Below are 13783 nucleotides of genomic sequence, written 5' to 3'. Positions count from 1 at the left end.
CTCTCTCTCTCTCTGTGTGTGTGTGGTGTTTGTGGATGTGTGTTTTAAAGTTCCCAGTGCACCCTCTTTTTTGAAGATTACCAATCAAAATCTGGACTCTCTTACTTTGGAATGGGGACCACCTTCTCATCCAAATGGTGTTCTGGTGGGATACACATTAAAATTTCAACCAAGTAAGTAAAACTTTAACAAAAAATGAATCCACAAAGTGTATCTTTAATAATTTGAATAATTAATAATATCTTTTTAAATTGATTGGTTAATACTTTTATATAGGAATCAGTTTTTAAGAATTGGAAATAGTGTTAAATTTTATGAATTTTTTATGGAAAGGGGATAGCACAGCATTTCCTTGTAAAAACTATACAATAACTTTTCTCTGCTTCAGAGAAATGTATGCATTATGCCTTGGGGAGAAAAAGTGCGGAAGATGTAGACAGCACTAAGTTTACTTAGTGAGAATTGATATTTGGTGCTGCTGACCTGATGTAATAATATCTTCTTAACCAGATGTTAGGAAGCTAATTAAGCGAATATGTAAGCTGTACACATTACTTTCAAAATTATGACTTGTATGACTTTGATATCTATACATGTTCTTCTACTACAGAAGGAACTTAACAAACAAAAATTGTTCTACTTTAAAAGCAGAATTATGCTGCCTTTATCACACATTCATTCAAACAATTTATATTCTCTGAATAATGCTAATGTAGCATGTCAATAGCAGGATTCAGTATGTTGCATAAATGCTTGGCTTCAGTAGTTAAATACAAAATTAATTGTATTTTGTATTCTATATAACAACAGTTAATAGTACTCATGAATTAGGTCACTTGGAAGAGATCGATATTGCTGCCAATGAGACCAGCTTGATTTTAAGCAATCTGAATTACAGCACTCGATACAAGTTCTATTTTTATGCACAAACATCAGTTGGATCCGGAAGTCAAATAACAGAAGAAGCAGTAATAATTATGAATGGAGGTAAGATGTAAGGAGTATCAATTTAAAATATTTATTTGTGTAAATCTCATCTTTAATTGTGTAACTCAAGGTGGTATACAGAACGTTCCTACTTCCTGATTTTCCTATAAAATCTCGGTGGGGTTCAGGGGTGAAATTCAAAATTTTTCCCTATCAGCTCTTTGGGCATGGTTGTGGGGCATGGCCTGGTATAATAATAATAGCAACCAGGAGCAACCAGAGGTGATTTTTTACCGATTCAAATCATCCCTACCACCTCTCCCGAGAAGGGCCGAAGTGGTTGAATTTCACCTTTGGTGAGGTGGATTGAGAAAATGACTTGTCCCAAGTCATCCAACTGACTTCCATGCCTAAGGAAAGACTTCAAGTTCAAATTGAAGTAACTGTGTATAGATTTTCTAAGAATGTATATATATATATATTGAGGAATAATCTACATTTTTGCAGATCTTTTTCTACCCTTAAAAGTATCAGTAATCATAATTTTTATATTTAGAAAAGCTGTTTACCCTAAAACATAGATATTAATATACTAGCATATATTTGGGGTTACTATGTCAAATTATATTTTAGTGTTTTTATTGAGCTTTCAAAAATACTATTTGATTATAAAACTAGGAAACTCATGAAAATGTTCTAATTGTCTTAGAGCTTACTATATAAAGAATACAAATATATGTCAGGTGAAAGCAGTTTTTTAATTCTGAATGCCTAGAGTAAACAACTTATTATGATATATTCTAAGATTCCGCAACATTGTTGATTCAAAGGCTGAATAGTACTTGAGAGCTCATGGGAATAAATAATGTGGTATCTGTCTGAAATTCATTAAATGCCAGTAATGTAACTGCCAATTGTACACAACCAATGGATGAATAAATTAATTAAAGGAATAAATTATTAGTAAATTTAAGAATTTTAAAGTAAATAAGTTAAACTAAACAAATACATCAGTTGGGATATTCAGAGATCTTGTATCATATAATAGGTATTAAAACCAAAATCAGTCTTTAAGATCCTAAACAATAGCAGGTAAGCATTCCATGAAAAGTCCTCAATAAATAATTTTTTCAATATCATATATGCAGTAGAAAATGCATGATTCAAAAACCTAATCACATTAGCAAATGCAAACAATATTCAATTAAGACCAAATTAAATAGATAGTTGGGTGTAATATTCCTTAACCTGGCATAGTGTTTGCACATTGTTTGCTAGGATATTATTATTTTGTACAGTAAGATCTTACTTATGATCTGTTCATGTAAGTCTCACTACCTGCAGTTTGAGAGAATGTTTCCTCTAATTATATATCCATAAATTGTAAGACTGAATACTAAGTGGTTAAGAAATGCTTTATTGAAAAAAGTTAGAGTAGTAGTTTAAAGTAAATTCATGCTACTAATTTTGTTTTTTGTTTCTAAGCTCACTATTGTAAATCAACAAGTTGTTTAATTCCTTATTCTGTAATTCCACTATTTTTTCATTTAACTGCTTGCTTTCACGCTTTAATATCAGTGAAATATTAGTACTATAATTAATAGTCCTTGTATTTTTTCTGTGTAACTAGTAATATAGTTATTTAGTGTTCTCTTATTTTTCTCTATTCATACTCATATTACTTGAATATAATTGCAAGTAAAGTAAACATTGATTGTGTGGATTTTACCCCCCAGTTTTCTGTATTTAAAAAAAAAGTTGGTGATAAGAAGAAACAGTAGAGTTCCATAAATAAGGTCCTAAGAAGATAGTATTTATGAAGGAGCTATCTATTGCCTTAAAGTTTTTTGCTTACTGGTTCAAAAAAACAGAGCAGTATATGCTGCCTTATTCCTCATCATATATCATGGAGATATATATGCTTTTGTAGTGATTATAATTTTTACGGGTTGCTAGCCCAATCCATAACCCTTCTCCTATCTCATCTGGGCTTGGGATCAGCAATGGCTGATATGCTACATAGCATGGGAAGAGCTAATGCTAAATCTACCAATATAATTTAATTGATAACCTTGACAAAACCAAATTGTGCTGTTGATTGCTACATAAAAACTGAAAGTGCAAATTCATTTACATTTAAGTCATTTATAGTCACACTGCTAGCTGTAAAGGAACAATTCACATTGTGTAGGATATGTAATATATCTTTTGAATATCCTGAACAAAACAATTTCAGTTTACTGGAAAGGACTAAGTGACAATAACTGTTTTGTTTGCCTTTGCTCTGGTTAACTGATTGGATAGGCTGGGATGGGCTATTTGTTTCTAAGATTATGGAATGTCCAGATTAACCAAGGAGAGCAGTTGCTACAAACCATGTTTTTTTTTCTTTTCTTTTTTTTCAAAAAAGGTTTTTTTATTTTATATATACAATAAATCCATTCCATTTCAACCTTCTGTCAACTAGATACATATTTCATGTGCTTACAATTATAGTGAGTACTTTTACCAATATATCAGTAATCACATTTTCTTATACATCATATCTTATATATCTATTTTTTGACAATCTCATCTTATTACTTTATATATTCATCTAATTTGTTTAATTTATTTTATTTTCTAACCATTGATAAAATAAATCCCATACCATATAATATTTCATTTCTTCTTTTTCTTTAATTACCAATGTTAATCTGTTCATTTCTGCACATTCAAATATTTTCTCAATTATTTTTCTGTCTATCGGTATCTTATTGCTTTTCCAATTTTGAGCAAATACAATTCTAGCTGCTGTTAATACATGTATTATTAAATACATTTTTTCTTTACTGAAATCTTCAGGTACCATTCCTAATAAAAATATTTCAGGTTTCAAGTTTATATGTTGTTTTATCATTTTTTCCAGCCATGTGTGCATTTTGGTCCAATATCTTTTAGCTTCTATACAACTGGGTAACCCAAATCCTTCTCTAGTTATAGCATCCTGTAACATTTTTACATTAATTCTTGCTTTCTTCCCTTGCCATTTCTTCCATACTATTTTATGAATATCTTCAAAATATTTTTTCCAATTTTATTGGAATTGTTTGAAACAAGTACAGTACTTTGGGTAATATGTTCATCTTAATCACCACAATTCTTCCTGTTGATGATAACTGCATATTACCCCATTTTTCCAACTCTGTCTTAATTTGTTGTTTATAATAATTATCTTCTTTAATTGTTCCACATCTTGCAGTCAACTGAATTCCTAGGTATTTAACTTTCTTTACGATCTGAATATCTATACTCTGACAGTTCTTTTTTTCCCCTCTGCCATATTTTTTACCAATATCTTGGTATCTTTCCCTTTGTTTATCTTCAATCCCGCCATTTTCCTATAATCCTCTATTTTATTTGTCATCTTGGTCCTTTCCCTAGAGGTTCTTCTAATATAAAAACTAGATCATCTGCAAGTGCACGTAATTTATACTCTTCTTTTCTTATTTGCATCCCTTTTATCTCCTTATCTTTTCTGATAGTTCTGTTTAATACTTCCAAAGTTAATACAAACAACAATGGTGATAATGGTCACTCTTGCCTTGTTCCTTTCTCAATATGATTTTTTTCCTGTCAATTCCCCATTAACCATTACCTTTGCATATTGTTTATAATATATTGTCTTAATCATGTTAATAAATCTTTCCCCAAACTCCACTTCCTCCATTTGTGTCAGCATAAATTGCCAGTTCATATTGTCATGGCCTTCTGTGCATCTAAAAATATCAACTCCGTTTGTTTTTCAGGATGTGCTTCATAATATTCCAAAGTGTTTAAAATTATTCTCATGTTATCCTTTATTTGTCTCTTAGGTAAGAATCCATTTTGATCTGTATGTATAAATTGATTTAAGTATTTAAAGTATTGTCTTTCAACCATTATTGATGCAAATATTTTATAATCCAAGTTTAATAACAATACTGGCCTGTAGTTTTTAATCTGTTGTAAATCAGTGTCATCTTTTGGTATGAAAGTAATTAAAGAATCCTGTAGGGTTTTATACATTTCTGCTGGCAGGCCATCTGGCCCTGTGCTTTCCCATTGTTCCCAACAGTGCTTTCCTGTTGTTTGTCTTTTAATTGCTTCAGTTAGTTCCATCATTGTTATTTTTTCCTCTGACATTGTTTTAATTTCTTCTGGTACTTTAGGTAACTCCACATTCTTTAAGTATTCCTTTATTTCTCTTTTTTCCACTTGTTCTTCATCATATAATTTTTATATTATTTCTTTTTTATCTTCATTCCTGTGACATAGATTCCCTTTGTCATCCATTAATTGAGAGATCCTTTTCCGTTCCTTCTCTTTTTTCAATCTATATGCTAGCCACCTTCCTGATTTATTTGCATTTTCAAAAAAAGTTCTGTTTAGACTGTTTTATTTTTTTTGTACTAATTCTTCTTTGTCTATTATTTCCATTTTATGCTTTGTCAAGTTCATTTTATTTTGGATTTCTTTTTTTGCAGATTTTCTTGTAGTTCTCTCTCCAACTTTTTATATTCTTCTTCTAACATTTTTTGTGTCTGTCTTTTCTTTCTATTTCTCTTTTCCATATATGTTATTGTTAATCCTCTTATATAAGTTTTAGCTGTATTTTGTAAAGAAGTTTCCTCTTTTTTATTTTTCTCAAAGAAGAATTTCAATTCCTTTTCCATGTATTCAGTATATTCTTTTTCTCTTAATATTGAGTTATTCATTGTCCATCTTGACCTCTTTTTTATCCCTTCCATGTTATTTTAACCAGATTATGATCTGCTCATGTATTTCTTTCAATACTTATGTCTTATATATTGCTAATAAACTCGGTTGTTGCCCACATCATATCTAACCTGGACCAAGATAAATGTCTATTTCAATAAAATGTGTATTGTTTCTTTCCTGGGTATCTTTCTCTCCATGCGTATTGGATTGCTAGTTCATCTGCCATTTTAAAACATGATTTTGGTAATATTTTTGTATTCTTTTTGTCTTCTGTGTTTTATAGTCCATTTCTACATCTACTATTGCATTGTAGTCTCCAAAAATACAAATGTTTTTATATTCCAATTCTATTGTTTTCTTATGTAATTTATCATAGAATTCTTCTTGACTTTCATTTTGGAGCATAAATTGCCACTAATAATGTTCGTTTATAGTTCATCAATGCTTCCACTATTAACACTCTCTCACTGTTGTCTTGACAAATTATTTTTGTTTTTATAGTATTTTTTAATATATAATGCTATCCCTCTTTTACTTTGTTGTGCTAATGTAGTGTATAATCTCCCAATCTTAAAATAGTCCAGTATTTTCTCATGTTGTTTTTAATATGCACTTCTTGCAAACAAATTATGTCCAGTTTTAATTTCTCTAATTTGTTGAATATTCTTTTCCTTTTAATTGCCAAATTTAAACCTTTTATGTTAATCATAATTAATTTTATTTCTTCTTCCATGTCTTTATTTATTATATGCTCTTGTCACTCTCATCTCCCTTGGTTCCATTGGTCTCTCTTCTTCCCTAATTGCTCTGTCTTCCCATTCTCTTTCCTCTTCTCTTTGTCATTTTTTATCAGTTTCTGCAGCTTCTTCTCTCAGTTTTATTTCTTCCATTTCTCTTCTTTTTTCTCCTTCATTCTCTCTGAAGTATTGATCATAAAATAGTTCAGCCTTTTGAATTATATCTAGTCTGTTTCTCTGTTCCCGCCATGTCACCATTATTCCCTTTGGTATCAGCCATCTAAAATTATTTTCTCTTTTAATTAAGCATTTTGTCAGGAACTGATATTCTCTTCACAAATCTCTAACACTTCTCAGTATTTTTTTCAGTACTTCTCTTTGTATTTTAATGTATCATCTCTCACAGCTTTCTGTTCTTATGACTTTCTTTGTAAATCTAATAGTACTTCTCTTGGTAGTTTGTTTCTCAGTCCATATCTAGTCTGGACCCTGAAAATTTCACCTATATCAGATATCATTTTCTCTTTTGTTACTCCCAGGGCCTCTGCTAATAACTCCACCATTATTTCTGCTAAATTCTCATATTTTTGTTCTACAACATTTTGAAATCTTAGATAATAATCACCCTTACCCATCTCTAACATATTTTTTAAATTTAATTTGATCTGAGCTTGTCAATCTAAAGTCCATTTCTCCTACCCTTTGTTCTATTATAGATACTTTCTCTTCTATATTCCCCATGTGTCCCTCATTTTTCATCATCGATTGTTGAATGTTCTCTATTTTTTCTTCTACATAGTCTACTTTCCTTTCCACCTTCCCACTTTTTAATCCACCTTTCCAATTTGTTCTTGAATTGTTTGGACTTTGGAGTATAATTTTAATTTCCACCTGTATTGTCAACACCTTCTCTTGTTGAATCATCAAGTCAATCGATCTCTGTCCGCCAGGGCTAGATGTCACTCGCGGAAGATGATGCTGAGGATGTCGCGGATGTCACTTTTTTTCATTCTTGATGTTATATCCATTATCTCTTGCATGTAAGATCAATTATAATCCACAGAGTCTTTTTCCCCAAAAGTTTTTCTTCTGGCTCTTCTATACTCTAATCCAATATAAATGATATTATACAATCCAAAAAGAAGGTAGGATAGTACCCAGAATAAAAAATCTCAGTAAAAGTAGAAGATAAAAATGAAAGTAATTCTCTTCTCTCCAAATTATTTGAAGGGAAGTAAATAATAATAATATGAAATAGCTAACAAAAGGGGAAAAACGGGAAAAGAAGGAAAAGGAATAATATCAGTCTCCTTGAAAAAATGTATATAACAAAAAAAAGAAAAATACTAAAATTGAATTTAAACAGGAAAAAAGAAAATACAAAAAAGTAGGAAAAGGGAAAAAAGAACAACAGTAAAAAGGTATTCCAAAAAGGAAAAAAAGGAAAAGAAAAATAAGAGAATAAAAATTTTATATGTTAATATCCACAAGGAAGGATATGACTAAAATCCAGTGTAATCCACCTTGTATCACCAAGTCTCAGCATCCGACCTTTTATTACTTCTCTTTATTAGGTTTCACAGTGCAGTTTTGCCACATTAATCAAAACAGTTCACCCAGAAAAAAAGAGAAAGTTATTCCAAACAGTTCAGTAGAAGGTGTTCTGGTTTCTATTTCTTTGTATCTTCTTTTTTTCTTTTAATGTCCAAGAGTTACACTGTTTTCAACATAAGTTCTCAATATAACCCTGTGTCTCTGTAAACAGTTGTATCTTATCTTCCCTTCTCCAGCTGTCCAGGTCAGCCTAGAAATCTGAAACTTAATTCTCCTTCTTCCTTTATTTCCAATTCTTCTTCCCTGTCGCTATTGCACTGCTTTCCCTTTAGCTTTAAAGATTATAAGTATTTCAAAAGTTTAAATAGTCAGGAAAATAGTTAAATTCAAAGGCAAAAGTAAATCCAATTTTCTTTTCTTAATCTTAGTTAAATTGTACAGTTTCAAATGATCCAGTCCAGTTTTTTAGAAAATTTTAAAAGAAGTTTCTGTTCTTTACTCCATAATTAATGGCTTCCTCTTTCTATTTGCACCAGAAGCAGCTTTCCTCACCGGTTTCTTCCGGTGGGGGGGGGGAATTACCCCACCACCCTTTAATTCTGGCTTTCTCTTTTTCCTTTTCTTCCCAGGGAGCTCTTTTCTGTGATTTTGAAAAAAGCCTTTAAATTCTCACCTAGTTCGAACACACTTTCTCTTTTTTTTCTTTCCGTCGAAGACTGTCCCTGCCTTGTAGTGGTTCGCAATGACTGCTTTCCCTTTAAGCTGGCTAGAGAGGCTATCTCTGGATCTACCAGGGATATTGTGATATCCCTGGGATCAGCAGAGTGTCCTATCCTCAATCGTCATCCCTCCGGGATGATTTAGGTCCAATAGATCACCAGCTTTCGGGATTTCGACGTCCTCCCTAGGAGCTCCTAAGGATTCCTCTGTATTGCCGTGACATCAGCTCCACAAGCCATGTTTTCTTATTTATGTAATGGAAGGATAGTAAACGTGGCCTTCCGGGATTGTTGGTCTATTGTTGAATAGGGTTGCTGGAAGTTCTAATTCAGCAACACTCTTTATCAGCACTCTTTATCACATATCCTTGTGTCTATTATTGACCTCCTCAAAGTACTGTACTAATAAAACACTGATGTAGGATTGTACACATTACTGTTCCAGAGAACTAAACAGCTCAGTAATTTAGTATATTTTTTCTTACTGTTTCATTAATGAATGTGATACATACTAAAGTTTATTTGCTAAAATATTTCACTAAGATATAAGTACCAGTAAAAAGTATGGTAATGGCTTGCTGAATATTATTTATTATTTATTCCAGATAGTAGTTAATAGCATTTTACCCTTCTCTTTTAAATAGCAATGAAACAAAAGAAAGCATTGAACTTATTCAGTTAATCTTTTTCATTGATGGAAATTCTATTTCTTCTAGCTCTTTCTGTAGGCCCAAAATAGTTCTTAATTATAAGATATATTTCAAAGCAGATTCAGGGAAAAATAGACAGGTACAGGGACATGTGGAAAGGAATATGTATATAAATAAAATGTTTTCTAGAAAGGAAACCTAATAAAAATATTCTGATTGCTTTGTATATTTCCATCATCTTCAGTGGTTTCCAAAGTAATTTTCTAGCTTTCATTACTTATATATTCCGACATATCTAACTTGTTCCACCTCAGAGATTAAAACTGGGTGCTAAATTTCTGTGGAACAGTCAAGCAATATGCTGCTACCCGGTAGCTAGAAAATGTTTTCTAATCTAAACCATATCAATATCATTTTACTGTATCCAGTATCAATTATTTCATTGGCATTGTATTGTGTATATATAGTTTAAGAATTGAAAGTAAGAAAGTAATCCTAACATTTCATGACACCTATAATTTATTCAAAATTTCTTATCTTGTTAATATACTATTAGCAATGAGTTTTATAATTTCTAAAATTATTGTCAAAGTCAGAATTGAGTTACAATATTTAATGCAGAATTGCAATATCCATAGATAGTACAAGGATTGTAACTAGTGAAATAAAGATGGTAGGAAAATGAGAGCCATGAATAAATTATTTTATTTCTTTTTCATGCTGCATGTATTGAGCTCTTTTGTAATTTTATTCCCACTCTACTGCCATAGATGTTGCAGACTCCTGATACCAAAAGTCTATTTAATCCAGAATGCTGCTAGACAACAGGGCAACTGGCACACCAATATTTTTTTCTTTTTAGTTTTTTTATTCCATGTTTATTATTTTTATCAATAATTCAAGATAGTTGAATTGAATAAGTTAAATTATATACATCTATGTTTACAACATTTTCAGTAGAATTTAATTTTACTATTGTAGATATTTTCATCACTGTGAAAGCAGGTTTAACTGAAACCTAAGTTATATTTCAAAGTTATATTAAAGTAATACTTTAATATGCAAAACAAAACCTTTTCAAGTTTCCCAATCACATAGGTACAGTTGGGGAGAAACTTTATGCTTTCTAAATACATTTTCACATTCTAAGTGTTTACTTTTCTAGGGCCATCCTCAGCTGTCTCAGTCATTAAGCTGTAATTTAAGTGTAGCAACACAGCTAATTCTCAATGTGTGACTACAATTGAGCCCAAAATGTACTGTATGTTCCTAAGCATAACATTTAAGTAATTTTTGCCCCATTTTACAACCTTTCTTGTCACGGTTGTTAAATGAATCCCTGTGTTAAGTTAATAGCACAGTGGGTTAAGGGAATCTGATTTCCTCATTGACTTTGTCTGCAAGAAGGTGGTAAAAGGTCATCACATGACCCCAGGACACTGCAACCATCATAAATATGAGTCAGTTGCCAAATATGAATATTGATCACATGACCATGGAGATGCTGCAAAAAGTCACCTTTTTCCCCAGTCCCGTTGTAACTTTGAATGGTCACTAAATGAACTGTTGTAAGTTGAGGAGTACCTGTATTGTTATTTTGTATTCACTTCTACATAAGAGTACTACAAATTCTTTTTCTGGTAAGCCTTTAAGGGACTCGCTATTAATTCTTTGTCCAGGAGGAACAAAAGATTCCATGAAGTAGTCTTTGGAGTGCTAGAAGACAACTAGAACAAACTTTTTAAGAAGTTTATAAAATGAATTTCTGATTTCATTTTGTTATTTATTATTCTGTTGTCATATTTTATGAAAATTTATGTATGTATGTATTCTGTTTACTTAAAGGACAGAAAGTAGATGGCAAAGTACTGATCAAAACATATTTACCATGTCAATATTTTTCCTCTCTTTTTTTGCTGCTTTTTTGGATATTCAAGAAAACCCTTTTGAAACCTTATCTGTAATGCATATTGCACCGTCAACATTTTATAAGGGTATTACTATTTATTTTATCAAAATAACATTGCATAGAAATAGCTGGAATGCACTATTCTAAAAGGAAATTTTGAAATGTACAACATTGCATGAGATTAGAAAAATGTGCACAATTTTACATTTTTTCATTACATGTAGAATCCTCCATTTTGGAATTTTTTTAAAGAAACATTTGATTGGGTATAAGAATAAATAAACATGCAGTTCAATCTGTGCTTAATTATCTGGCAGTATCTCACTAAGCATGTTGTATTGAAGGTGTTAGTTATATTTAGTTATAATTTGGTTATTTCATCTCATATATACTATGTCAGTTAATCTTGCAGTCACTAATTCTCCAGCAGTTCAGAATGGAACAGATCTTAAATAATTACCTTTTCTTAGCTACCAAATATGGTCCTCTTATTAAAGCAGCTGAAATTAAAAGACCATGTCTTTTATTTCTAAAAGCTTCTGCTTAGCTAATCTTCCTTCCTTCCTTCCTTCCTTCCTTCCTTCCTTCCTTCCTTCCTTCCTTCCTTCCTTCCTTCCTTCCTTCCTTCCTTCCTCCTTTCTTTATAGTTCTCATAAATTAACAGTATAGAACTGTTCTTCCTATTGCAGTTTTCAGTATCTACAGCAGTAGTTCCTGCATGGAATAAGACTATAATCTGGAATTCTACTTTTTTTGTTTTCTACAATTTATATGTCACTTAATTCCAGCAATCCAAAAATCCATATTTATAAGATTGTATTATATTGTTTGATAATTTATTTCTCCATGGTTTAAGGTTAAGATAAAGATAAACTTATTGTCAGTTTTTATTGTGAAATTCTATTGCCTGCTCTCAAAAGAAAATATATATCTACCTATACACATACACATATATAACACACATATATACATATTGTATACATACACACACACACTCACGCGCGCGCACACACACACACATATATATATACACATACACATATGCATATACATCACTGTCCATTTTGAATACATAGTGGAAAGAAGAAACTTGAGAGTTCACAAGGTTGATACTATATGAAAAAAAACTGTGATTAAATCTAGATGTTCTGCTTCGGATACCACAAAGTCTCCTCACAGAAGATAACAAAGAACACAGGTCATGAAGAGGATGTGTAGCATCCCAGACAATACTGCAGACCCTGCTCCAGCATTGCTTATATGCTATGTCCTGGATAGAAGGAAGTAAATGGCCAATAATCTTTTCTGCCATTTCATCACTCTCCGTACCATCTTCCTGTCTGAAACAATAATGCTTCCAAACCAGGTAGTAATGCAATATGACAGGATGCTTTCGATCATCTCTCTATTAAAGGAGTAAGGATAGAGGAAGGAAGATGCACTTTTCTCATGAGATGCAGAAAATGCAAATGCTGCTGTGTCTGCTTCATTGGTTTCAGTTGAGTGACCAAGCTAGCCTACTCGTTAGTTGCACACCCAGAAACTTGATGCTGCTAACCACCTCCACAGGTGAATCAATATACAGAGGTATGTGGCTGTGCCTGCCTTTTCTGAAATCGACAATGATATCTTTAGTTTTTCCTTCATTTAAAATGAGGCTGCTTTTATTACACCAATTCACCAAACCATCTACTTCCTTGCGGTAAGCACCCTCATTGTCATCCTGAATAAGACCCACTATTATATCATCCACATACTTTGCAATATAGTTGGTGGCAAACCTTACACAACAATCAATTTCACAATGAAGTCAGGCAGTCAAATTATTTGATTATACTGTATATAAGGTTGCATGCCTTTCTTATAGGCTAGTCCATCCTAGTCTACTGGAAAAAAGTAAAATTTGGCTATTGAATGTTCCATTGTCAGCCAGTAAATACAAATATAATTCCAGAGTCAGCAGTAAGTATACATACATGTTCATATAACCATATGAACATGTGCACACACGCATACACAAATATATGTACACATAATTTCAAATTATGTTAGAGGCTTATTCCATCTATATGCTCATTTTAGAGCTGAAAGAAAGTTTGTCTTCTTGATTCTGTTTGCAGTAGAATCATGTTTGGTAACTAAAATGAGGTAGAAAGTATTAATTGTCTTTAAGCAGAATTTCTAAACATAAGAATTCTCAATATATTGTTTTTCCCATTCTATTTTGTAAAACTCGGATAAATGAAGTTGGACAGTATTGAATACATGCAGCCTTTAATAATTTGCTCTTTTTTCTTGTATATTCAGTGCAGCCAGTGTATCCAAGGATCAAAAATGTTACGGCAGCAGCTGCTGAAATTTATGCCAATATCAGTTGGGAATATGAGGGTCCAGTTCATGAGAACATTTATGTTGAATATGGTGTGGCAGGCAGTAAGAAGACATTTCATTTAATTCTTTTAAATGTATTGTAATAATAGAAAAACCAGTATTGATTTGCTTTTCTAAAGTTATATCTGCCTTTTTAGGGCACAGATTTAAGGGGTC

At 31.7% G+C, this 13783-nt stretch overlaps 1 protein-coding gene across 13 annotated transcripts in view; it reads left to right on the top strand.

Moving 5' to 3' along the window:
• NRCAM (neuronal cell adhesion molecule) overlaps window positions 1–13783 on the top strand; it is a 305233-nt gene that overhangs the window by 207446 nt on the left and 84004 nt on the right. For 10 of the 13 annotated variants that reach the window (XM_087969234.1, XM_087969230.1, XM_087969222.1 and 7 more), the window contains 3 exons: window positions 51–173; window positions 811–987; window positions 13544–13669. In XM_087969234.1, coding sequence (XP_087825360.1) covers window positions 51–173; window positions 811–987; window positions 13544–13669 — 426 coding nt within the window. The remainder of the gene's footprint in view (window positions 1–50; window positions 174–810; window positions 988–13543; window positions 13670–13783) is intronic. The other 3 variants (XM_087969232.1, XM_087969235.1, XM_087969233.1) reach the window with 1 other exon arrangement.

Source organism: Notechis scutatus, chromosome 6 (genome assembly GCF_049901735.1).
Source record: "Notechis scutatus isolate UNSWTSFEM ecotype Mainland chromosome 6, rNotScu1.2, whole genome shotgun sequence".
NCBI classification, from domain to species: domain Eukaryota; kingdom Metazoa; phylum Chordata; class Lepidosauria; order Squamata; family Elapidae; genus Notechis; species Notechis scutatus.
This window is presented reverse-complemented; position numbering and strand designations above follow the sequence as displayed.